The 23,525-nt window shown below is 38.2% G+C and overlaps 1 protein-coding gene across 9 annotated transcripts in view; it reads left to right on the forward strand.

The window, feature by feature from the left end:
* MARCHF8 (membrane associated ring-CH-type finger 8) overlaps positions 1–23,525 on the forward strand; it is a 125,960-nt gene that overhangs the window by 68,288 nt on the left and 34,147 nt on the right. Inside the window, exon 2 of one of the 9 annotated variants that reach the window (XM_045438064.1) lies at positions 924–1,142. The exons of 7 other annotated variants lie outside the window; for them this stretch is intronic. Coding sequence is in view for 1 of the 2 variants with exons in the window: in XM_045438063.1 (XP_045294019.1) it covers positions 11,144–11,155 (12 nt within the window). In the remaining variant the exon portion in view is untranslated. Of the gene's footprint in view, positions 1–923; positions 1,143–11,018; positions 11,156–23,525 lie in introns of those variants that run through there. One more of the 9 variants, XM_045438063.1, reaches the window with a different exon arrangement.

Genomic DNA, 23,525 nt, shown 5'->3' on the forward strand with positions numbered 1-23,525 from the left:
ACAATTCTGCTGTGTTACCTAAACCTCTAGTTAAAAAAATTTTTCACATTTTACAGTAAATATTGTTGATACATCTCCTTCCAGTAAGTGGAGGTATGCAGTCCATTAATTATTCACTTCACATGTGGCCGTTTTTACTGCATCTATTTTTAAAAAAAAATTTTTAATGTTTATTTATTTTAGAGAGAGACAGACAGAATGTGAGTGTGGGAAGGGCAGAGAGAGAGAGGGAGACACAGAATCTGAAGCAGGCTCCAGGCTCTGAACTGTCAGCACAGAGCCTGACATGGGGCTTGAACTCATGAACCACGAGATCATGACCTGAGCCAAAGTCAGATGCTCAACCTACTGAGCCACCCAGGCACACCGATTTCTACTGCATCTAAATAGGTCGAGCTACTACTAAGGATTTATTTTATTTAACTTAACGTAGCATATATTTATATCATGATTATTCTGTGCAAGGCACTGTTCTTAGGACTTTACACATAGTAACTCTGAATTCATTTGATCCTTGTTCGAATACTATTAGGTGTTATCATTGCGTCCTAATTTTATAGATGAAGCACACCAAGTAGTTAGAGGAGTTGCCAAGGGTTCCCCTGTTGGCGGTTGGCGAGTATTGGAATTGGTATTCAGACCCAACCTCCACACTCATACTCTTCATTTACTTGCTTTTGGCATGCTGCTCTGCCAGCCACTGGCCTTTATCTTTGCAAACCACATGTCCCTTATAATGAAACTCGCCCAGCTCCACTCGCTCTGTGTCTTCATCCCTGCCGCACTCAGTAAGTCTATACTGAGCTCGATTCAGGTGTTTTTCTGTTTGCTTCCTTATGTCTTTATCTTCTGTCTTCATTTATTTGTTCATTTTTGGGGAACAAATATATGTTAAGCACCCATTACATGGTGCGTGCCTTTAGGCGTTGAGCATAAATGCTGCCTAACACAGAGACGCCCTCCGTGCTGCCCGGATCTCTCCCAAGCCTTGTGCTTCTGTCAGCCACGCCTCAACTGTAGTCCCGGTCCTGGTCGGCTCCACTCCTGCAGCGGCCTGCACGTTGGTCTCCAGGCTTCAGCCTCCCTCTTCCTGCTCTGCGCACTGCTGGCCGGGAAAATAGGCAGTTACCCAGTTCAGTGTGGTAAGTGCCATGATCCGGAGAAGTATCCCGACCCAGTCTCGTGGTGACAAGGAAGCTTTTCTGGAAGAAGAGATGGTCAAAGATGAGTCTTAAGAAGTAAGAGTTAGTTGAAGATAGAGGAGAAGAGTGTTTGGTACAGTACAAGGCAAAAATTCCAAGGGAAGAGAAGAGCATGTGCTGTGTTTGAGGTACTGAGAAAAACTCATTATGCTAGAACTTGAAGTGTCAGATGGGTGCGGTGAGAAGAGGTGGGAGCACCCACGGTGGTGCTAAGGGAACTGAAACAGTGCAGGGTAGAGCTCTATTTTAATAAGGTGACTGTGGTTTGGTGAAGGCGACCAGTGGGGAGACCGCTCAGAAAGCTAATGCTAAGGTCTGTGTGATAATGGCCTAAACCCAGGGAAGTGGTATTGGGGATGAGAGAAGTGAGCAGATCACAAGGAGATGGACAGGAGGTGGGATCGACGCCATGCTGGTGGCTGATGGATTGTGGTGGTAATGGGAAGGGGACATCGGGTCGAGACATTCACTTTGACATAGGAGGGGCAGCTGATTAGCTGGAAGGATGGTGAATTTGATGGTGAACTTGAGGAACATGCAAATATGAGGTAGTGGTGGGTGGGCCACCTGGAGATATTCAGAATTCTCAATCTCTAGAGAGAAATCTAACTATCTAAGCAAGAGAGAGAAAGAGAGAAATTTGGGAGTTGGATAGCATATGGATGGTAAAGGATGCCCTAGGAATAGAAAAAAATGCCAGAATGAATAGCCTCAGAAGAAAAAAGGGTGTGTGAAAGGACACCGAGGAAGGGCAGTCACCATCTTGAGTCATTGTGTCACAGACACCCCTTATCATGACAGCAAGCACCCCATGCTGATTTCTGGTACTTGCTGTATTTCAGAATATTTTATATTTTTTCCATACAACTTTTGCATAGGCCATGATATATTGCCCATTTTATTCAGTCATCTTAGTGCTGAGTTTGGGTGTTTAGCCTATAAAGAATTTAATTTACTACATTTCAAAAGCCTATCTTTTTTAAATAGCAGGGAGGACTGCTGTTGGATTCACAGTATTTAGGTAATATGTGAATAACTAGTAGTGATTACAGTTACAAGAAAGTCTAAATAGTATATTTTTCCTTGGGGCTTTGGTTTTGAAGTAGACTTAGGCTAATGGAGCCATAATGCTTGTGTATTATTAGCTGGGTGATTAGCGTTTATAAGCAGAGTCACACACCCAGATTGTGAAAGACATGCACAAGTGATTCATTCATAGTGTACCCCAAGATTCATTGATGGCTGTTCTGTGAGAGCAGAGGTCTTTCTCTTCAAATACACCGTGTGACCTAGGATTCTGCTGAACTGGGAGGAGCCTCTCCTTTGATCAGCATAGTTCTTGTGGTCACTCAGTGTCACTGTCCTCCTGTCTTGGCCTCAGTGGCCTTCCCATACCAGTGCACTGATAGCAGTTGTCATCTCACAGGGAACTTGGAGACACAGAGACTAGAGTCTTTTAGTAAGTGAACTTATATAACTTCACAAAAATTATTCCATTAAGCTCAAGATAATACTAAGAGTGTTTTGAGGAAAATTAGAACTTTAAGCCCTTCACTTTAAAAAAATTATTTATTATGAAAAACAAAAATATGAGGGGACTATTTTAGATCTTAAGAGGCTTAACAATCAAATGGAACCTGCTAGGTAGACTCCATTTGAAAGTGCATATTCTAAACTCCTATTATGGATAGATTGACGAAAGTGACTTCATCTCTTCCACACCCCAATTTACTGTTCTTTAATGAAGAGCTTTTGAGGGAGAAACCTTTGAGAGTTTCAAGTGATAAAAATGCTTTTTTTTTTTTAAGTAATGTATTTAAAGATAAGCTATTTTTTTTTTTTTTTTTAGCTCTTCTCAGTTCCTAGTTTCTACGATGGGTCATAGCCATAGAGTAATGCATATTTGAACAGCTGAAGCAGTACTCGTTCGTGAAGCAGCTTGTTTTAAATGTGACTAGAATATTTTCCTGGACTATATGGTTTTGCAAGGTATTTCAGGTAAAATATGAGTATAAAAATATTCTGATTTCTTTCACATAAAGTGTGTATCATTCAACACACTTAATGCCTCTTTATTGAATCATATCATGAAATATTTAGTTACATTTAATTCTCAAAATATTTTGTATTTTCTACCTTCTATTAATAAAAATTGAAATTATATTCTTGCCGCCAGGCTGGTTTATTTTTCGCAGCACAGTAATCACAGTCAGTTTTAGTAATCTCACCTTGGTATTTGCTCCACATCGTCTCATGTGTGGTGGAATGGGATTCATAGCCTACATCGGTCTTTAGGACATCACAAAAGCACATGATTGAATTCCCTCAGAAACCTGGTGACTGGTCCAGGTCTGAATCCTACTTGACACCTATTTTAGACCCTGGTCCCATTCTGAATTCTAAGTCTGATATTGCTTTATCCAAACCACACAGATCTTCATTTGTACTTTTTATCCTGGCCTGTACTACTTGAGCATTAATTTTTCTGGTATTGAAAATCTAATGGATATAATTTGGCTTACTAAATTATAAGTTTATAATATACTGTGTATTGTGTCAAGTATTCAAGGATTGCTTCCATGTTTAAGAATGTTATTGTGAATACTATGTTTTTTTCTATATTTAAGTAGGTCTGCATAAGGTATTTATAAATTATCTAACTTACATGCCCATTAGGGACTCCATTCTTCCTCTCCATTCTCTATTCTCTTCCTCCGTGAATGGGTGGTAGTAGGTAGAAATGTAAAAGAAAGAAATTAGCACCTGTATCTCTGATGTGGCACTTAAAAAATTCTACCACGTGGTTGTTACCTGTTAGTTATTTGTTTATATCCCATAATAGAGTATGAATTTCTTCCTGGTAAGGATGATTTTCTTTTCCCCAGGCCACAGCTTTAATTGGAGGGAGGAGGGAAAATATAGAGGGGACCACAGAGGAGGGAGTTACCCAGGACCCGTGAAGCACCCAGCCTCAATAGGGGGGAGTGTAAATGGAGTGGACTTCTAGCTTTGGAAGCAGTACTGGGACTGAGGACATGTGATGTGGGGGTTCTGGGAACTCCAGGGGAGCCAAGCTGCACTCCAGCCCTAGGATGCAAGGGTCCTGGAAATGGATGATATTTTATTCATCAACAGGAGTCTCTTGTAGCATATAGTTATGCAGGTTCGAATGAAGACATACTCAATCTTTTGTAAATGGTAATGGTAGTTTTACTCAGATGTTTGTATTTTCATGTTAAGAGCAGGCAAAAAAGGATACAGTGGCATTTGGAAAAATCTGGGAAAGATTTTCTTGTGCAGACATTTTCCCTGCACATCTCTTAGAGCTTCTGTGGCTGTGGGATTCCTAATGCTTCCGTTATAAAACTGACACCACCCTCAGGTACTCTGATAAGTCCAGTGGTTTGAAAACTGTGTTGTTTTAATTAGTGTATGATACATGCTTTGTAGAAGCTTTGTGGTCTAGAGCAATGTTATGATACTGGTAGCTTCAAGAATGCTCTTGCATGTGGCAGATAAGTGAGAAGGGGGCTCTAGGTAGAAAACTATCCCAGTGTCTGAGGGCACAGTTTGCTGCTGAACTGTTATCAGCAGCCAGGCTAGGACTGGCATTACAGAGATAATGTAGAAAGGTCTACTAGGTTCCCACACAGGGTGCTCTCTTGGGTAACTTTTTAGTAACTGAGGAAGACCAGTCCTTCTGAAAGGCCCAAACAAGCATACAGTAGAGGTCAGAGCAAACCAGATAACTAGTCCAGAGTATTAGGCACATTTGAAGGAGCAGGTTTTAAGATCATGGCAAGCCGAGAGTTCATCAGGTCAAGGTCTTCGGAGCAGCAGTACTGGCAGAGAAAAGCCATGAATGGTTGTTGACTACAGGCAGTCAGGGTTATAGGTACTTTCCTTTTATAGTTCCTGCTGCTTCAGGAACACGTCATTGTAACAGTCTTAAGAATTTGAAGGTCTTGGTTGGAGCACCAACAGTCTTAAGAATTTGAAGGTCTTGGTTGGAGCATCGTCAGTGGGGGGCCATACATGTGTACTGTAATCAAACTGCAAACTCTGCATTCTGTCTCACCTAGGGCTGTCTTTTCTGCATTTCGTGTGGCACTGTCAGCACAGAATTGAAAGTACCGTGGGCAGTTCAGTTTTGATGGGGAGTTTTTATGAAAGTTGGAACTACCATCTTGCCCTATTTCAGAATAGTTACAAAAGCCAGGTCCTCCATAATCAGACCTTTCACCTCAGGCACCCAAAAGGAATCAGAATGCTTTATGAGATACCTGAAATATGCTGTGAGTCCGTCACCTGTTGTTTCAGCTGCTAGACAATGTAACCTTTGGAGAAATAACCTTTACCAGAAAATATGTATGTTTTAAAGTCCTCAAGAATGGTTCTGTCAGTGGGAATTTTAAACCCAGAGCATAGAGATACTTGAAAAGAGGAAGGAAGTCAAGGGATAAATGACAGTACTTGGGAGACAATGAGAGAAATAAAAATGATAACAAAAAATTTGTTATACTTTTAAAATATATTGAAAAAACAATAGATTGATGACTGAAGTGATGATTATCTTAAAATTGGGGAATTAGTTTATCATGTGGAATTAATATATTACCCAACAACCTTTATGCTTCTCTGTTGATTTGTTGTGGGAAAAATGCTGAAAACCCTTGCCTGTTGTGTATTTAAGATGTGTTCCAGTCTGCTAAAGAGTGCGTGGAAAATACAAGAAAATTTGAATGACTCTGTGTTCCAGAATCTTCCCTTGTAGTTTTAGTTTCTTACAGCAGTTACAGGCCTTTTTTATAGAAGGGGTTCTCCTTTAACATTATATTAACATTATCATTCTTGCAGTGGGGAGTTGAAAGATAGGGTAGAATTTGTACATGTGGTAGTCCATAAGAAAGAGTTTTTAAAATTTTTATTTATTTATTTTTTTTTTTTATTATTATTTTTTTAACGTTTATTTATTTTTGAGACAGAGAGAGACAGAGCATGAACAGGTGAGGGGCAGAGAGAGAGGGAGACACAGAATCAGAAGCAGGCTCCAGGCTCTGAGCCATCAGCCCAGAGCCCGACGCGGGGCTTGAACTCACGGACCGTGAGATCGTGACCTGAGCTGAAGTCGGACGCTTAACCAACTGAGCCACCCAGGCGCCCCTAAAATTTTTATTTATTAAAAAAGTTTTTGATGTTTTTTATGAGAGACAGAGTGTGAGCAAGTGAGGGGCAGAGAGAGAGGGAGACACAGAATCCGAAGCAGGCTCCAGGCTCTGAGCTGTCAGCACAGAGCCCGATGCGGGGCTCGAACCCACAAGCCATGAGATCATGACCTGAGCGGAAGTCAGACGCTCAACTGACTGAACCACCCAGGTGCCCCCATAAAAAAGAGTTTTAATAATGAATTCACAACTCTGCCACCTAACTGATATTCTGGGGGAGATTGGTGTCCATGGTGTGCCTTGTTCATGCCCTCACTGTACCACTGCTGCCACCATTGCACCAAACTGCTTACCCTCTTTTTAATTTGCTCTTAAAATCCTGTGTTCCTATAGACACCTCAGGCCAAAGGATGATGAGTCTGCCAGTAATAAGGAGTTATTTTTCAGCAGAATGAATCGAATTGGCTGCCTTGGGAGGTGGCTGGAGAACTCTCTGTTACTGGGATTGTTAAAGAGAAAGAGCCAGAGCTGCAATATTATACAAGGATTCAGGCTCTGTGTTGGGTTGGAATAGATGATCTTTATGTTTCTGCTAAATCTGAGAATCATTGATTTTTTTTGAATATCCTTAATAATCAGTTTAAAGTTCTGAATTAATTTAAAAAATATACAGGCTAACAAAAGAGGACTTAATCATGTAAACAGTCCAAATGCCATCTCTGAGGATGCTTTAAGCTGCAGGTAACAGAACAACCAACCCAACCTGGCTTAAACAATGAAAAGCTTTACTAGCTCATATGAAAGTAGGTCTATATTAAAGAGAAGGATGGGCCTCAGGGTGGTTGATCCAGCATATCCAAGCCATTCCCAAGGACCCAGGTTCTTTCTCACTGTTTGCTCTACCATTCATGGGGTATACTTCATCTCAGGGCAGATTTCCCCTGATGTAGGTGGTTGTCAGTAACATTCAGGGCTGTATATGGCCTTGTGAATGGGAGGAGGAGAGGAAGAAAAGCTTGTTGCTCTCTCTAAACATGAGTAGGTATTTCCCAGATACTTCCAGCACAATCACCTCCTGAGCCGCAAGTGGGCTCTTGCCAGTCAACCTGCTTTAGGGACAAGGGGCGAAGTCAGCATCCTGAGATATATGGTAACTCTGGGGACAGGGAAGTACTGAAGAGAATTGAGGGTTCTGTTAAAAGGAAGAGAGGGAAACCAACAGTATCCACTGTAGTCATTTTGTTATGATCTACTGTTTTGATGTCTATTATGCCATAAGTCTTTGACTTACTTTTTGATGTGGCCATATCAGATTATTAATTTTTTTTAAAGTGGTGTGATTTCTATTTTAAGATGGAAGAGTGAAGCTAAATTTCAGAATATCCATTCTTTTTTTTTTTTTTTTTTTTTTTTTGATGTTTATTTATTTTGAGAGAGAGAGCAAGCAGGGGAGGGGCAGAGAGAGAGGGAGACAGAGGCTCCCAAGCAGGGTCTGCACTGTCAATGCAGAGCCTGACACGGGGCTCAAAGTCATGAACTGTAGGATCATGACCTGAGTCAACATCAAGAGTAGGATGCTTAACTGACTGAGCCACCCAGGGCACCCCTCAAAATATCCATTCTTTTAGACTTAATGATATGAACAGCCAATAGATGAAAACTGGCAGAAATATACCAACAGCTATTCAAAGAAAACAGCTGATGGTTGGTGAGAGAAATGAAAGTTTCCAAGTATTCAAAGGGTTTGGCCCAGTCATTCTTGTTTTCTATTATTAAAAAAATATTTTTTAATGTTTATTTTTGAGAGAGAGAGAGAGAGCATGAGCAGGGGAGTGGCAGAGGAAAAGGGAGACAGAATCCAAAGGAGGCTCCAGGCTCTGAACTGTCAGCACAGAGCCTAATGGGGAGCTCAAACTTCACGAGCTGTGAGATCATGACCTGAGCTGAAGTCGGATGCTTAACCCACTGAGCCACCCAGACACCCCAGCTCATTCTTAGTCCCACACTATGCAGAGGCTCTATGAGAGAAAGGATAGTGAGCAAAACATTGCAAAATCCCTAATGTCTGTGTCAAGGAGCATGAGTAAGTATTGGCAGTGCTGTAGGAGCACTGGGAATTCCAAGTTACTGGAAGTCATTCCCTGTGGGTTTCTCTTATGTGATAGAGAAAGACACATTGGAGATTACTATTCTGGAACGCTCAGACTGGGAAAGAGGTAGAGAAGAAAGGTAGAATAATCAAACCTTAGAGCTGATTATCTTCATCAGTAAACTGGGAGGTAGCAGAACACCTGGCAGGAGGGAACATCAACAATGCACGTTTCTTTGGAGAACAGTAAGTGGAAGAAGGGACATAACTATAGTAAGCTACAGGTGACAGGGTGGGGTGGAGGTAGGAGTGGGTGCTCGGGAGTTGGGTCAAAGGAATGACTGCAGAGGAAGAAGAGAACAGCCTGCGCTGGACTCTCTGATGGAGATGAAATCTCTCAAGGGTTGAAGGAATTAATGTTGGGGAGGAAAAGAATAGCTCCCAGGGAGAGGAGCTTAGAGTTACAACTGCTTGTAGCCCTAGTCCCAGCTGAGCTGGTTCTCTTTTCCCTTTTTCACACTCTGTAAACACCAGTTAGAATGAATCTGTAAGGGGAGAGGCTCCCCTAGACTACACAGTAACACATGCAGAAGCACTCCACAGAACACACCAGTGAAGCTTAAGCCAACAGGAAGGCCTCACAAGCCCTCTGCACTCACGACAGGATGGAGAGAAAGGCATGGTACATGCAGAAGAAGGATACAGAGTCTATTACTATTATTTTTTAATGTAATTTATCATCAAATTGGTTTCCATACAAAACCCGGTGCTCATCCCAACAGGTGCCCTCCTCATTGCTTATCACCCACTTTTCTCTCCTCCCTGCTTCCCATCAACACTCATTTCTCTGTATTTAAGAGTCTCTTATGGTTTGCCTCCCTCCCTCTCTGTTTGTAACTTTTTTTGCCCCCTTTCCTTCCCCCATGGCCTTCTGTTAAGTTTCTCAAAGTCCACAAATGAGTGAAAACATATGATACCTGTCTTTCTCTGACTGACTTATTTCACTTACCACAATACCCTCCAATTCCATCCATGTTGCTGCAAATGGCCAGATTTCATTCTTTCTCAATGCCAAATAGTATTCCATTGTATATATAAACCACATCTTTATCCATTCATCAGTTGATGGACATTTAGGCTCTTTCCATAACTTGACTATTGTTGAAAGTGCTGCTATAAACATTGGAGTACATGTGCCCCTATGCTTCAGCACTCCTGTATCCCTTGGGTAAATTCCTAGTAGTGCTATTGCTGGGTCATAGGGTAGTTCTATTTTTAATTTTTTGAGGAACCTCCACACTGTTTTCCAGAGCGGCTGCGCCAGTTTGTATTCCCACCAGCAGTGCAAGAGGGTTCCCGTTTCTCCACATCCTCACCAGCATCTGTAGTCTCCTGATTTGTTTGTTTTAGCCATACAGAGTCTATTCTGGAAGAAAAGCTAATTTCCCTTCAAAATGGGAGCAGATTCCTGAGTAAGCTATTAAGGAGTAAGCTATTAAGAACCTGAGTTTCATAAAACACAGACTCAGAAATGATACAATATAATAACAGAATGAAAAAAAAAATAACAGAATGAGGTGAAAAGGGAAGAATACAGGGCCAGGGAGTCACATGGGGAGCCAATTTGCAGATCAAATAAATTTGAAGTAGCTAGGAACTGAACAGTCATGGCTGGAAGATGAACTTACTGAGAGTACAAAGCTTGAGATATTCACAGTGAATGCAGAAGAAGAGGAAAGAAAGAAGCAGTTAGGTAAAAATGATAGGGGGAGGATTGGACTTTCTGGAGGTGGAGCTGAGATAAAAGGAGTATGGGCCTTCTGTTTTTTGTTCAAGTTCCTCTTGGAATCATGTTTTTGGTTGCAGAGGATTGACGATTTTAGATAACACTCATTTGAAAATATGTAAGCACTGACAAATTGGTGAAAACAAATGTTCATGTTCTTTTTAGAAGACTATCAGTGAGATGAAAGTTATATTTTTAGCCTGAGAGACCAGGAAAATTCCCCTCTGAAGCATTTTGTTTCCTGGCATTGTTACTGAAAACTCCCCTCCCCACAACATGATTTTCTGTGCTCTGTTGGAACTGGTCTTTTGCTAAATGTAAATACTGACCTGCTGATCTTAGAGCAAGCACTTTGCTGCTTTCCTACCACCAGAAACCATTTTGTAGGTCAGGTTTTATGGAGAAAAAAATTTTTGTGTGTAGTGTTAGACATCTGTGGTTAATCATTTACCTTTTCTACATTTTAAAAAATCTCTTAAGTAAGTCTGGGTAATAGGTTAGCCTGAAAAAAGAGCAAACAGATCTACTAACATTTACTGTCATTGACTAGAAAAGTGAACTTTCATTCTTTGCCTTTCAGCAAGTATATGCTTTAGAATCTTTACATTGCAAATTGCTGTGGGGAGTAGACCATAGAGCAGAAATGGGTTGCTGGAATGGACTTGTCATGAATTATTCATTCACTATCTAGTTCCTTGGAAATCAGCTGGAGGAAGTAGTTAGTCCAGTTTGATCACAGGAGTGGTATGCCAAGGGCTCCAGCAAGCCCTTACAAGTCCAGCCTCGAGGATGTGCTTCTGCTGTCTGCTGCTGTAGGGCGGCAGCTGCTGTGTAGATGAACCCAGGAACATGCTGCTGGGGAGAGTTGCACTGAGGACTCCCCAATGCATCTTGCTGGGAAATGAAGCTTCAGGTAGGAGAAGTGCTCTGTCAGCAGTGGCCGGATTTCTCATTGATTTTAGGGATGCCATTAGGCCTTATGGAATAAATATATGTAGAACCAGAATTGTGCCAGGATACCTCACTATTGAGGTTCTCAACCAGAGAAGCTTAGCAATTTAATTCCATTTTCAAGGTTGTACTTTGTTTGTAATAAAACTGTTCCTTGAAATTGTGAAAAGTATTCTTAAGCCAAATAAGCATTTAAGTGTATAAATTGTAGCAATTTTTTTTCATGCTGTCCTCCTGTTGGTGTAAAAAATGTCTCTTTAATTGACAGGATTTTGCCCATGTAAACTTAAATCATGGAATTAATGGCTTTGGAAAGTCCTGAAAAAGACAACTTAGTTTATAATTTGAATGAGCACAGCTGCAGGCTCCATTGCATTTTCTGGAGGAATTATTGTTTTCAGAAGTCTCCTGGCTTGGTTCTTTCTGCTAGAGCATTCATTATTCATTCTGGAAAGATTTTTTAGCTTCTTATAGAATGGAAAATGCATAAAAGATGGAGCAGTAACAAAGGCTCTTAGTTCTATTTGTCGGTATTACCGTGTGTGTGTGTGTGTGTGTGTGTGTGTGTGTGTCTAAGTGTCTAAGTGTCTGAGCCAGACATGTAATTTCATTTGGCAGGGACATTCTAATGTTGCCATTTGCATGTCTGTCTTATTTCCTATGGATGCTATCTCTGTTAATTTTGCTGAGGCTATGAGATGCTCTTGAGCTATAAGGGACAAAGATAGTAACGATGAAAAGAATCAGAGCCTCAAGGCATCTGGGCCAAATTGGATGTATGCATTTCACCATGAAATAATCATTTATAGTTTTGAAACTCTTCAGTGAACCAACATCTTGTGAACAGATATACACTGAACTCTGAGACAGAGAAGATCAACAGTCTCCTCCTGCACCATTTTCTTAAGCTCCACAAGAGTGGGAATCTTTGTTTTGTTCATTCATCATTCCCAAGGGTTTAGAACAGTACCTGGCACATAGTATATGGTCAATAAATGTGTTCCCTGATGAATGAGAATACAGTCTATACTAAAGAAATTGAATAGTTTTTCTATAAAGGTTATTTGCTTATACAGCACTGTAGGAAGTATTTACAGTGTTACAATTTCTATAGTAACTTTTATAGCTAATGTATTCTGATTTGTATTGATAAAGATTTTTCAGCTAACCTCAAGGGTTATTGGATATATAAAGAGTTATATATAAAGGATTTATTGGATATATAAAGAGTTTTTAAATGGCAGAAGTTAAAATCTGTTAATTTTACTGCTTGTATAATTAAGGTTTTAAGAATATAAATGAATAGAAAGACCTTTATGTTTTTCATAACTTTATTTCATGTTCAAAAAATAAAAATGAAAATTCGTAGGAAACTGATTTGAAAAAGATTGTATTTATCAATACATTACTAGGAAGATCATCATTCTAATCATACCATGTTACATGTAGCACTTTAAAAAGCATTTATCAGTCTGTGTCAGGAGGGTTTTGGAACTCTAACCCATTTATTCATAAGTTCGGTGATGAGTTTAAAACTGCAGTATGTGTGGTGCTGAGCAGAACTAAATAGGGCAACATGTTCCCCATATATATACCACATTTGGGAGCTCAGAGGAACCAAAGGGGTCATCTCTGTTAATGTCTCTGCCCCGCTCCCTTCCATACAAACCCACTTCATAAAGGATGAAACTAATGTCCAGAGAATATGGATGAATGGCCAGGAGCAAATGGTTAGCTGTTACTGTCTTAAGCTTGATCATCTCATATATTTTCTAGCTTCTTGTTACTTCATTATCATCATGTTAAAGCTAGAAAAAAATGAAGCAGATAATCACATTTTTCATAAATTTGAACTGTATTGTTTTATTGAAGACAACCATTGATGCATTTTGCATAACTTTAAATAAATTGCCCAGTCTGTGTGTGGAAGTAGCTTTATAAATTGTAGGCTTTCCCCCTGAATTTTTGTGATATGATTGTTTTTTTTTCCTGAGTTATAATTGTAATGACTGTGCCTTGAATTTTATTTCAAATTTGAACTTTTTATAAGATGATATTTCTGTGCCATTTTTGTTATTCCTTAAAACTACCAGAGGTTTGCATTTATATTTGAGATAGATGTAGATTACTTCATACTTTTTCTGAACCTTTTTACCAATTTTATTAGTCTGCTTGGGCAGCCATAACAAAATGGTACATATGTGTGGAGACAGAAATTGCTTGCTCTCCCTCCCTCTTCTCATAAGGCCACCACTCCTGTTGGATGAGGGCTGCTTATGACCTCGTTTAATCTTGCCTGCTTTCTAAAGCCCCACCAAATACAGTCACATTGGAGTTTAGGGCTTCAACATAAGAACTTTGGTGGTGTCATAGTTCAGTCCATAGCACTGACCAAGGCCTTATTTTTTAAAGCAAAATTTCCAGTAAGTTTTTTTGTTTGTTTATCCTGTTTAGAGTTTACTCTGCTTCTTTAATCTGCAGGTTTATGTCTTTCTATAAACTTGGGGACTTTTATTTTAGCTCAACTTGGGGACATTTTGTCAAGTTTTTCTTCAGATATTTTCCAGCACTGTATTCTTTCTCCTTTTTTAGATTCCAGTGACATGACTGTTAAGCCATTTGGTTTTATTTCACAGGTCCCTGATATTTTGTCCATATTAAAAATTTTTTTTTAAGTTTATTTATTTATTTTGAGAGAGAGAAAGAGAGAATGAGCAGGCGAGGGGTAGAGAGAGGGAGAAAGAGAATCCCAGGCAGGCTCTATGTTGTCAGCACAGAACCGGATGCAGGGCTTAAATCACAAACCATGTGATCATGACCTGAGCTGAAACCACGAGCCGGATGCTTAACCGGCTGAGCCCTTGTCAGCATTTTGTAAATCTTTTTTTCCTCTCTGTTGTTTCAGATTGAATACTTTGTATTATTATATCAAGTTCTTTTCTTCTGTCATTTCTCTACTATTGAGTCCGGTTTCTATAAGAGTTGTGAATGGTCATTTGAGCTGCCTACAGTCTTTGTTAGATAATTTCAACATCTCTCTTGTTATTAGTGTCATCTAGTTATTGGTGTCCTATGCTTTATTTGTAATTTGTTTGTGTTTATTAAAGTATTTTTTTATATGTAGCATGTAGTTATATCTTGTTTTTATATCTCATCTAAAAATCTCTGCCTTTTAGTTATGGTGTTTAATTCATATATACCACAAACCCACATACACATAAATACATAAATACATACACATTGGTTGTGGTACTGATTCCAATATGAGGAGTGGGGCTTCCCACATAGCACCAAGCAATTCTGTGAACACCAGTAGAGTATCTGAGAATTCAACTCAATTCTGACTCTGTCTACCTGTTGATAGCATCAGATTCCACAAGCTAAAGGGTTCAGTTCAGCAAGACTAACCCCCTTCACCTCCACTGTCCCTTTTAGATGTCACAAGCCTAGGCTGTTACCTGTGCTTCTGACTAGCTACACATTGGAGGTTCCCCATGACCCCTTCTTTGGATTTCAGACACCAGTGACAAGTCTAGGTTGTTACTTATTTCTGACCTACTGTCTATATGTCAGTGGTTCCCACAACCCCCTCTTTGGATTTGATTACTTTGCTAGAGTGGCTCACAAGTCTCAGAGAAACATTTTACTTACTAGATCACCAGTTTATTGAAAAAGGATGCAACTCAGGAACAGCCTGATAGATGGAAATATTGCATAGGGCAAGGTACGGGGAAAGGGCACAGAGCTTCTGTGTCCTCTGCAGGAGCACCACTTACCCTACATCTGCATATGTTCATTAACCTGGAAGTTCCTCTGACTGTCCTTTTGGGTTTTTATGGAGGCTTCATTACATAGGTGTGATTGATTGATTAAATCATTACCATCAGCAATTGATTCAACCTCCAGCCCCTCTCCCTTAAAAGTTCCAACTCTAATCACAAGGCCGCATCCTTAGGTGCTTTCCCAAGTCAACCTCATTAACATAACAAGAGACACCTTTATCACTCTCAGGGTTAGGAAATTCCAAGGGTTTGGGGAGCTATAAGCCAGGAACTATGGATGAAAACCAAATTATATTTTGGTTACCTGAATGACCAAATAAACATTTCTTATAATCACAATAGCACAGGTACACAGTTGTAAAAAATGATACAGAAAGATCTTATGTGCACTTCCCTACTGTCACCCAGTGGTAACATCTTACAAAGCTCTAGTAAAATATCACAGTCAGGACATTGACATTGATGTAGTCTAGATGCATAATATTTCCATCACCACAAGGATCCTTCAGTTGCCCTTTATAGCCACACCTACTACCTTCCTTAACCACTGACAGCCATTAATCTATTCTCATTTTCTATAGTTTTGTCATTTAAAGAATGCTATATAAATGGAATCATACAATTTGTAAACTTTTTTTTTACTACATATAATTTCTTGTGATTTCCTTTTTATTGTTGAATAGTATTCCGTGGTATGGATATAGCATAGTGTTCAAGTATTCACCTGTTGAATTTGTTTGGATTAAGCTACTATAAACACCTGTGTACAAGTTTTTATGTGAACATATGTTTCCATTTCTCTAGGATAAATGCCCAGAAGAGCAGTGACTGTTTCATGTGGTAATTGCATGTTTAATTTTTAAAGAAAGTTCCAGTGTTTTTCACAGCAAGTCACAGTTTATATTCCTGTGCAAGCAACATATGCATGATCCAACTTCTCTGTATCCTCAACCAGAATTTAGTGATGTCACTATTTTCTATTCTAGTCATTCTGATAGATGTGTAGTGATATCTCATTATGGTTTACTTTCTGTTTCCCTAATGGCTAATGATGTTAAACATATTTTCATATGCTTATTTGCCATCTGCATATCTTCTTCATTCATGTGTCTTTTCATATCTTTTGCCCATTTTCTGATTGAAGTTTTTTTTGCTGTTGAGTTTTCAGTTTTTATATATTCTAGTTACTAATATTTAGTTGGGTATGTGGTTTGCAAATATCTTCTCTCAGCTGGTAGCTTTTATTTTCATCCTTTTACCAGAGCAAAAGGTTTAAATTTTAGTTTGATTTATCAGTTATTTCTTTCATGCATCAATCATATTTTAGATGTCAAGTATAAGAACTCTTCACCTAATCCTAAATATTTTCTTCTTCTGTTTTTTTTTTCTAAAAGTTTTACAGTTTTATGTTGCATATTTAAGTCTCTTTAAGTAATTTTGAGTTAATATTAGGTTTAAGACTCAAGTTGGGTCTTTTTTTTTTTTTTTTTTTTTTTTTTTTTTTTTTTGCTTTTGCTTATTGTCCAATGGCTCCAGCACCACTTGTTGAAGATTCTTTCTCCAAAGTCAGTTGGGCACATTGTTTATGTGGGTCTGTTTCTGAATTCTCTATCCTGTTCCATTGATCTGTGTGTCTGTTTTTCTGCCAATACCACAGTCTTGATTACTGTAGCTATGTGATAGGTCTTGAAATCATGTAGACTTATTATTTCTGCCTTAATATTCTTTTATGAAATTCTTTTAGGTATTCTAATTCCTTTACCTATTCTTATATATTTTAGAATAATTTTCTCTGTATCTACAAAAGAATTTCTGGGATTTTGATAGGAACTGCATTAAAACTGTCTATCAGTTTGGGGAAGAGTTAACAGCTTTCCTATCCTGAGTCATCTAATGCATGAATACAGTATGTCTCTGTTTACTTAGATCTTCTGTGATTTCTTTCATTAGCATTTTAGTTTTAGCATTTACGTCTGGTTTTGTTAGATTTGCACCTAAACACTTTAGTTTTTTACAATGACCGTAAGTAATAATTTTCATGTCCTGTCTGATATACATAGAAATGCAGTTAATTTTTTTCCGTTTATCTTGTGTCTTGTGACTTTGCAGAACTCATTTATTCTAGGAATTTTTTTGTTGATTAACCAAGGAGATGAAAGACATGGACTCTGAAAATTGTAAAGTTCTGCTGAAAGAAATGAAATCAGGCATAGATAGATGTAAAGACATTCTGTGTTCATGGAATGAACACAAGACTTAATATTGTTAAAAGTTCAATACTACCTAAAGTAAAACATTTATCATAAAATTCATATGGAGTGCTTGCTTTTATAGCACATATACTAAAATTCATATGGAATCTCAAGGGACCCAGAATAGCCAAAACAATACTGAAAAAAAAGGACAAAGTTGGAAGTCTCACACTTCCTGATTTCAGAACTTGTTACAAAGCAATAGTAATCAAAACACTGTGGCACTGGCCATGGTACAGACATTTAGGCCAATGTAATAGGATAGAAAGCCTAGATATAAACCTTCACGTGTGTGCTCAAATGATTTTTGAGTGCTAAATGATTTAAAAGTACTAAGACTATCAGGGGGGAATGAGCATTCTTTTCAGCAAATGGTGCTGGGAAAAACTAAATATCCACATGCAAAAGAAGAAAGTGGGACTCTCACACTGCCTACAAAAGTTAACTCAAAATGTATCAAAGTCCTAACTAAAATAAACTACAAAACTCTTGGAAAAACAAAATATAGGAGGAAAGGCTTCATGACATTGGATTTGGCAATAATTTCTTGACACTAAAAGCATAGGCAGCAAAAGTAAAAATAGATACACTGGACTGCATCAAAATTAAAAACTTGTGTGCATCAAAGCACATAATCAACAGAGTGAAAAGGCAATCTGTGAAATAGGAGAAAACATTTGCAAATCATATATCTGATAAGAGGTAAATACTGAGAAATATATAGAACTCCTACAACTTGTGCCTGGGTGGCTCGGTCAGTTGAGTGTTCAGCTGTTAATTTCGGCTTGGGTCCTGGTCCCAGCATCATGGGATCAGGCCCTGCGCTGGGATCCGTGCTGAGCATGGAGCCTGCTTAGGATTCTGTCTCTCTCTCTCTCGCTGCCCCTCTCCCCCACTCGTGCATGCCCTCTCTCTCTCTCTCTCAAAAAAACAAGAACAACAACAAAAACCTACAACTTAACAACAGATAACCTAATTAAAATGGGCAAAGGACTTGAATAGATTAGACATTTCTCCAAAGAAGATACATAAATGACCAACAAGTATATGAAAAGATACTCACCATCACTAGTCATTAGGGAATTGCAGTTCAAAACCACAATGAGATATCAGCTTATACACATCAGGATACCTACTTGAAAGTGTTTTGGTGAGGATGTGGAGAAATTGGAATCCTTGTGCCTTGTTGCTGGAAATGTAAAATGGTACAGCTGCTATGGAAAACAGTATGATGGTTTCTCAAAAATTAACAATAGAATATGATCCAGCATATCCCATTTTTGGGTATATATCCAAAAGAATTGAAAGCAGGGTCTTGAAGAGATATTTGGACACTTATATTCATAATAGTATTATTCATGATGGCCAAAAGGTGAAGCAGCACAGTTGACCATTGACGGATGATTAGGTAAACAAAATATGGGATTTTATTTAGCCTTTAAAAGGAAATGAAATTCTGACGTATGCTACAACATGGATGAACCTTGAGGACATCATGCTAGGTAATGATTCCACTTACCTGATGTATCTAAGGTAGTCATTGGATCAGAAAGTAGAATGGTGGTTGCTAGGCATTGGAGAGACAATGAAATGGGGATCGTTGTTTAATGTGTATAGAGTTTCAGTTTTGCAAGATGAAAATTTCCGGAGATTGGTTGCCTAACAACATAAATATACTTAACAATACTGAACTTTACACTTAAGAATGGTTAAAATGATATATTTTATGTTACATGTATTTTACTCCAATTAAATTAGAAAAGGAGGAGGAGGAGGAGGAGGAGGGGGAGAAAGGGAAGGGGAAGGTGGGGGGGGGAGGAGGAGGAGAATAAGGAAGAGGAGGAGGAGGACAACGACGACAACTGACATCATTGCCTTGTTCATAATCTTAGGGAAGAAGCAGTCTTTCATCATTAGATGTAATGTTACCTGTAGTTTTTTTGTGGATGCTCTTTATCAAACGGAGGAAATTCCTTTCTATTATTTTCCTTTTTTTTTTTTTTTTGCCATTGTATATCTATTCTGGAGGAATGTCTGTTGAGATCCTTTGCTTATTTTAGAAGTTATTTTTTATTGTTGTAAGCATTGTTTATTCTAGATATAAGTCCCTTATTAAATGTATGATTTGCAAATATTTCCTCCCATTCTGTTTCATTCTGTTCCTCCCATTTCTTTTCATTTTTTGATGTTATACTTTATATTTTTTAAGTTAGGATTTTCCTTTAAAGTTTATTTATTTTTGAGGGAGGGGGCAGGGCACAGAGAGTGGGGGAAGTGGAGAGACAATCCCAAGCAGGTTCTGTCAGTGCAGAGCCCAGAGTCTGATGTGGGTGGGGCTCGATCTCATGAACCGTGAGATCATGACCTGAGCTGGAACTGAGAGTTAGATGCTTAACTGACTGAGCCACCCAGGCACCCCATGATGTTTTACTTTAAATCACAGAAGTCTTTAATTTTGATGAAGTCCAGTTTACCTTTTTCTTTTGCCACTGTGTGTCTTTTGCTGCTGTGTGTCTAAGAAGGCTTTGCTTGTTAACTTAGGGTCATTAAGATTTACTCCTATATTATATTGTAAGAGTTGTATAGTTTTAGTTCTTATATTGGTTTTGTGATCCATTTTGAGTTAATTTTTGTGTATAGGATGAGGAAGGAGTCCACCTTCATTTTTTTGCATGTAGATGTCCAGATGTCCCAGCCTTATGTGTTGAAAAAAACTATTTTTCCAGTGACTTGTCTTACACTCATACTGAAAACTAGGTAACCAAAAATGTAAAGCCTTACTTCTGGGCTTTCAGTGTTACTCCATTGATTCTTGTACCATTCCAATACCAATGTCACCTGTTTTGATTATTATAGCTTTGTACCAAGTTGTGGTATCAGTATAGCTTTGTTCTTCCTTTTCAAGATTAGTCTGGCTGTTGCTGGTCCCATGTAATGAATGTTATGATCAGCTTGTTAGTTGCTGTAAAAAAAGTCAACTGGGATGTTCATGGGGATTTCCTTCAGTCTGTAGGTCAAAAGGAAAAGTTTTGCTATCTTAAAAATTTTAAGTCATCTGGATCATTAAGAAAGGATGTTCCATTTATTTAGGTCTTTGATTTCTTTCAAAAATATTTTGTAGTTTCAGGGTATAAATTTTGCACTTGCCATGCTGAAGTTATTCCTAACTATTTTTTTTTTTTTGACAATACTGTAAATGAGTTTTCTAAATTTTGGTTTGGGGTTCATTTACAATGTATATAAGTGGACTTTATTTTTGTATATTGTTTTTGTCTTCAGGATTTTCTATATACAATATCATGTCATCTACAAACAAAGATACTTTTACCTTCCTTTCCAAGCTGGATGTCTTTTTTTCTTTCTTTCTTTTTCTTGCCTAATTACCCTCCCTAGAATCATCACTACAGTGTTGGATAGAAGTTGAAAGAGTGAACAGTTTGTCTTGTTCCTAATCTTACTGTAAAAACATTTATTCTTTGATCACTGAGTGTGATGTTAACTAACTACTGTGGCTTATTGTAGATGATCTTTGTCAGGTTGAGGAAATTCAGTTCCTAGTTTGTTGAGAGTTTTTATCAGGAAAGGTGCAAGATTTTGTCAAATGTTTATTGTGTCTTTTTTTAAATTTTTTTTTATTATGAAATTTATTGTCAAATTGGTTTCCATACAACACCCAGTGCTCATCCCAACAGGTGCCCTCCTCAATACCCATCACCCACCCACCCCTCCCTCCCACCCCCCATAAACCCTCAGTTTATTCTCAGTTTTTAAGAGTCTCTTATGGTTTGGCTCCCTCCCTCTCTAACTTTTTTTTCCTTCCCCTCCCCCATGGTCTTCTGTTAAGTTTTTCAGGATCCACATAGGAGTGAAAACATATGGAATCTGTCCTTCTCTGTGTGACTTATTTCACTTAGCATAACACTCTCCAGTTCCATCCACGTTGCTACAAAAGGCCATATTTCATTCTTTCTCATTGTCACGTAGTATTCCATTGTGTATATAAACCACAATTTCTTTATCCATTCGTCAGTTGATGGACATTTAGGCTCTTTCCATAATTTAGCTATTGTTGAGGGTGCTGCTATAAACATTGGGGTACAAGTGCCCCTATGCATCAGTACTCCTGTATCCCTTGGGTAAATTCCTAGCAGTGCTACTGCTGGGTCATAGGGTAGGTCTATTTTTCATTTTTTGAGGAACCTCCACACTGTTTTCCAGAGCGGCTGCACCAGTTTGCATTCCCACCAACAGTGCAAGAGGGTTCCCATTTTTCCACATCCTCTCCAGCATCTACAGTCTCCTGTTTTGTTCATTTTAGCCACTCTGACCAGCGTGAGGTGATATCTGAGTGTGGTTTTGATTTGTATTTCCCTGATGAGGAGCGACGTTGAACATCTTTTTCATGTGGCTGTTGGCCATCTGGATGTCTTCTTTAGAGAAGTGTCTATTCATGTTTTCTGCCCATTTCTTAACTGCCCATTTCTTCTTTATAGATTCTGGATACTAGCCCTTTGTCCAATATGTCATTTGCAAATATCTTTTCCCATTCCATTGGTTGCCTTTTAGTTTTGTTGATTGTTTCCTTTGCTGTGCAGAAGCTTTTTATCTTCATGAACATCCCAATAGTTCATTTTTGCTTTTAATTCCCTTGCCTTTGGGGATGTGTCAAGTAAGAAATTGCTGCGGCTGAGGTCAGAGAGGTTTTTCCCTGCTTTCTCCTCTAGGGTTTTGATGGTTTCCTGTCTCACATTCACGTCCTTTATCCATTTTGAGTTTGTTAAAATTCTTTTGATCTTGTGTGTTATGTTCAGTTTCATCTATTTCAACCTTGCCTTCCTAGTATAAATGCCACTTAGTCGTAGTGTATATCCTTTTTATCTGTTGCTGGATTTGGTTTAATATTTTGTTGAGAATTCTTGATTCTGTATTTATAAGAAATATTGATGTGCTGTTTTCTATTCTTGTGGTATCTTTGGTCTTCTTTTTTTTTCTTAAGTGATATTGGCCTCACAGAGTGAGTTGGAAATTGTTCTTTTATTCTGTTTTTAATTTTTTGGAAGAGCTTTTGAGGAATTGGTATTTTTCTTCCTTAAATGGTGGAATTAACCAGTGATGTCATCTGTGCTTAAGTCTTTTATTTGTGGGAAATTTTTACATAAGTAATTCAATCTGGCTTATTCAGATTTTTTATTTCTTCCTGAGTCACTTTTGCTGGTTTGTGTCTGTCTCTGTAGGAATTTTCCTATTTAACTTCTGTCTCTCTCTATCTCTCTTTTATTTTGTTATAAAATTGTTCATAGCATTCTTTTATAATCCTTTATATTTCTGTAAGGTTGGTAATACAAACTCTTTTATTCCTAATTTTAGTAATTTGAGTTGTATTTCATTTTTTACTTGGTGAAGCTACATAAAGGTTCTTGGTTTTTTGTTTTGTTTTGTTAGTCTTGTCAAAGAACCAACTTCTGGTTTTGTTGATTTTTCTCCATCCAATTTCTAGTCCTTATTAACATGTTCATGTAATGTTTCCCTCTGTTTGCTAATTTAGGTGTAGTTTACTCTTTTTTTTTTTTTTTAACCGGCGTCTTGTTGCAGAAGTAATGTATTTGAGCTTATTCTTTATATCTATCAGTGTTTACAGCTGTAAGTATCTTTCTAAGCACAGTTTTAGCTGCATTGGATAAATTTGGTATTTTGTGTTTTCATTTTTATTAGTCTCATATTTTCTCATTTTCTTTGTGAGTTCTTTGATGAACTGGTTATTTCAGATTTTGTTAATTTCCATTTAATTGTGAATTTTTCTTATTCTGTTAATGACATCTAATTTAACTCTGTTGTGAAATATCATACTTTGTATTATTTCAGATCTTTTGAATTTATTGAGGCTGGTTTTATGGTCTGCTTAGTAGTGCCATCCTGGAGAGAGTTCCATGTGCACTTGAGAAGAAGGTGTATTCTCTCGTAGGGGTTAGTGTTTCTGTAGAGGTCTGTTAGGTCTAGTTGGTTTACAGCGCTGTTCCAGTCTTATCTTTTGTTGGTCTTCTACCTGGTTGTTCTGTCCATTGTTGAATATGGGGAATTGAGGTCTGCCAGTATTGTTGAATTGCCTGGTTTTTACTTTGTTTTGTCAGTTTTTGCTTCCTGTAATTTTTGGCTCTCTTATGAGGTTATATTTTCATGATGGATTGACTGTCTTATAATAAATCTCCCTCTTTATCTCTAGTATAATTTTCTTAAGTGTGTTTTGTCTGATATTGGTATGGTTTTTCCAGCTTTCTTATGGTTACCTTTTTTTGCAATA

This window comes from Leopardus geoffroyi, chromosome D2 (assembly GCF_018350155.1).
Source record: "Leopardus geoffroyi isolate Oge1 chromosome D2, O.geoffroyi_Oge1_pat1.0, whole genome shotgun sequence".
Classification (NCBI taxonomy): Eukaryota; Metazoa; Chordata; class Mammalia; order Carnivora; family Felidae; genus Leopardus; species Leopardus geoffroyi.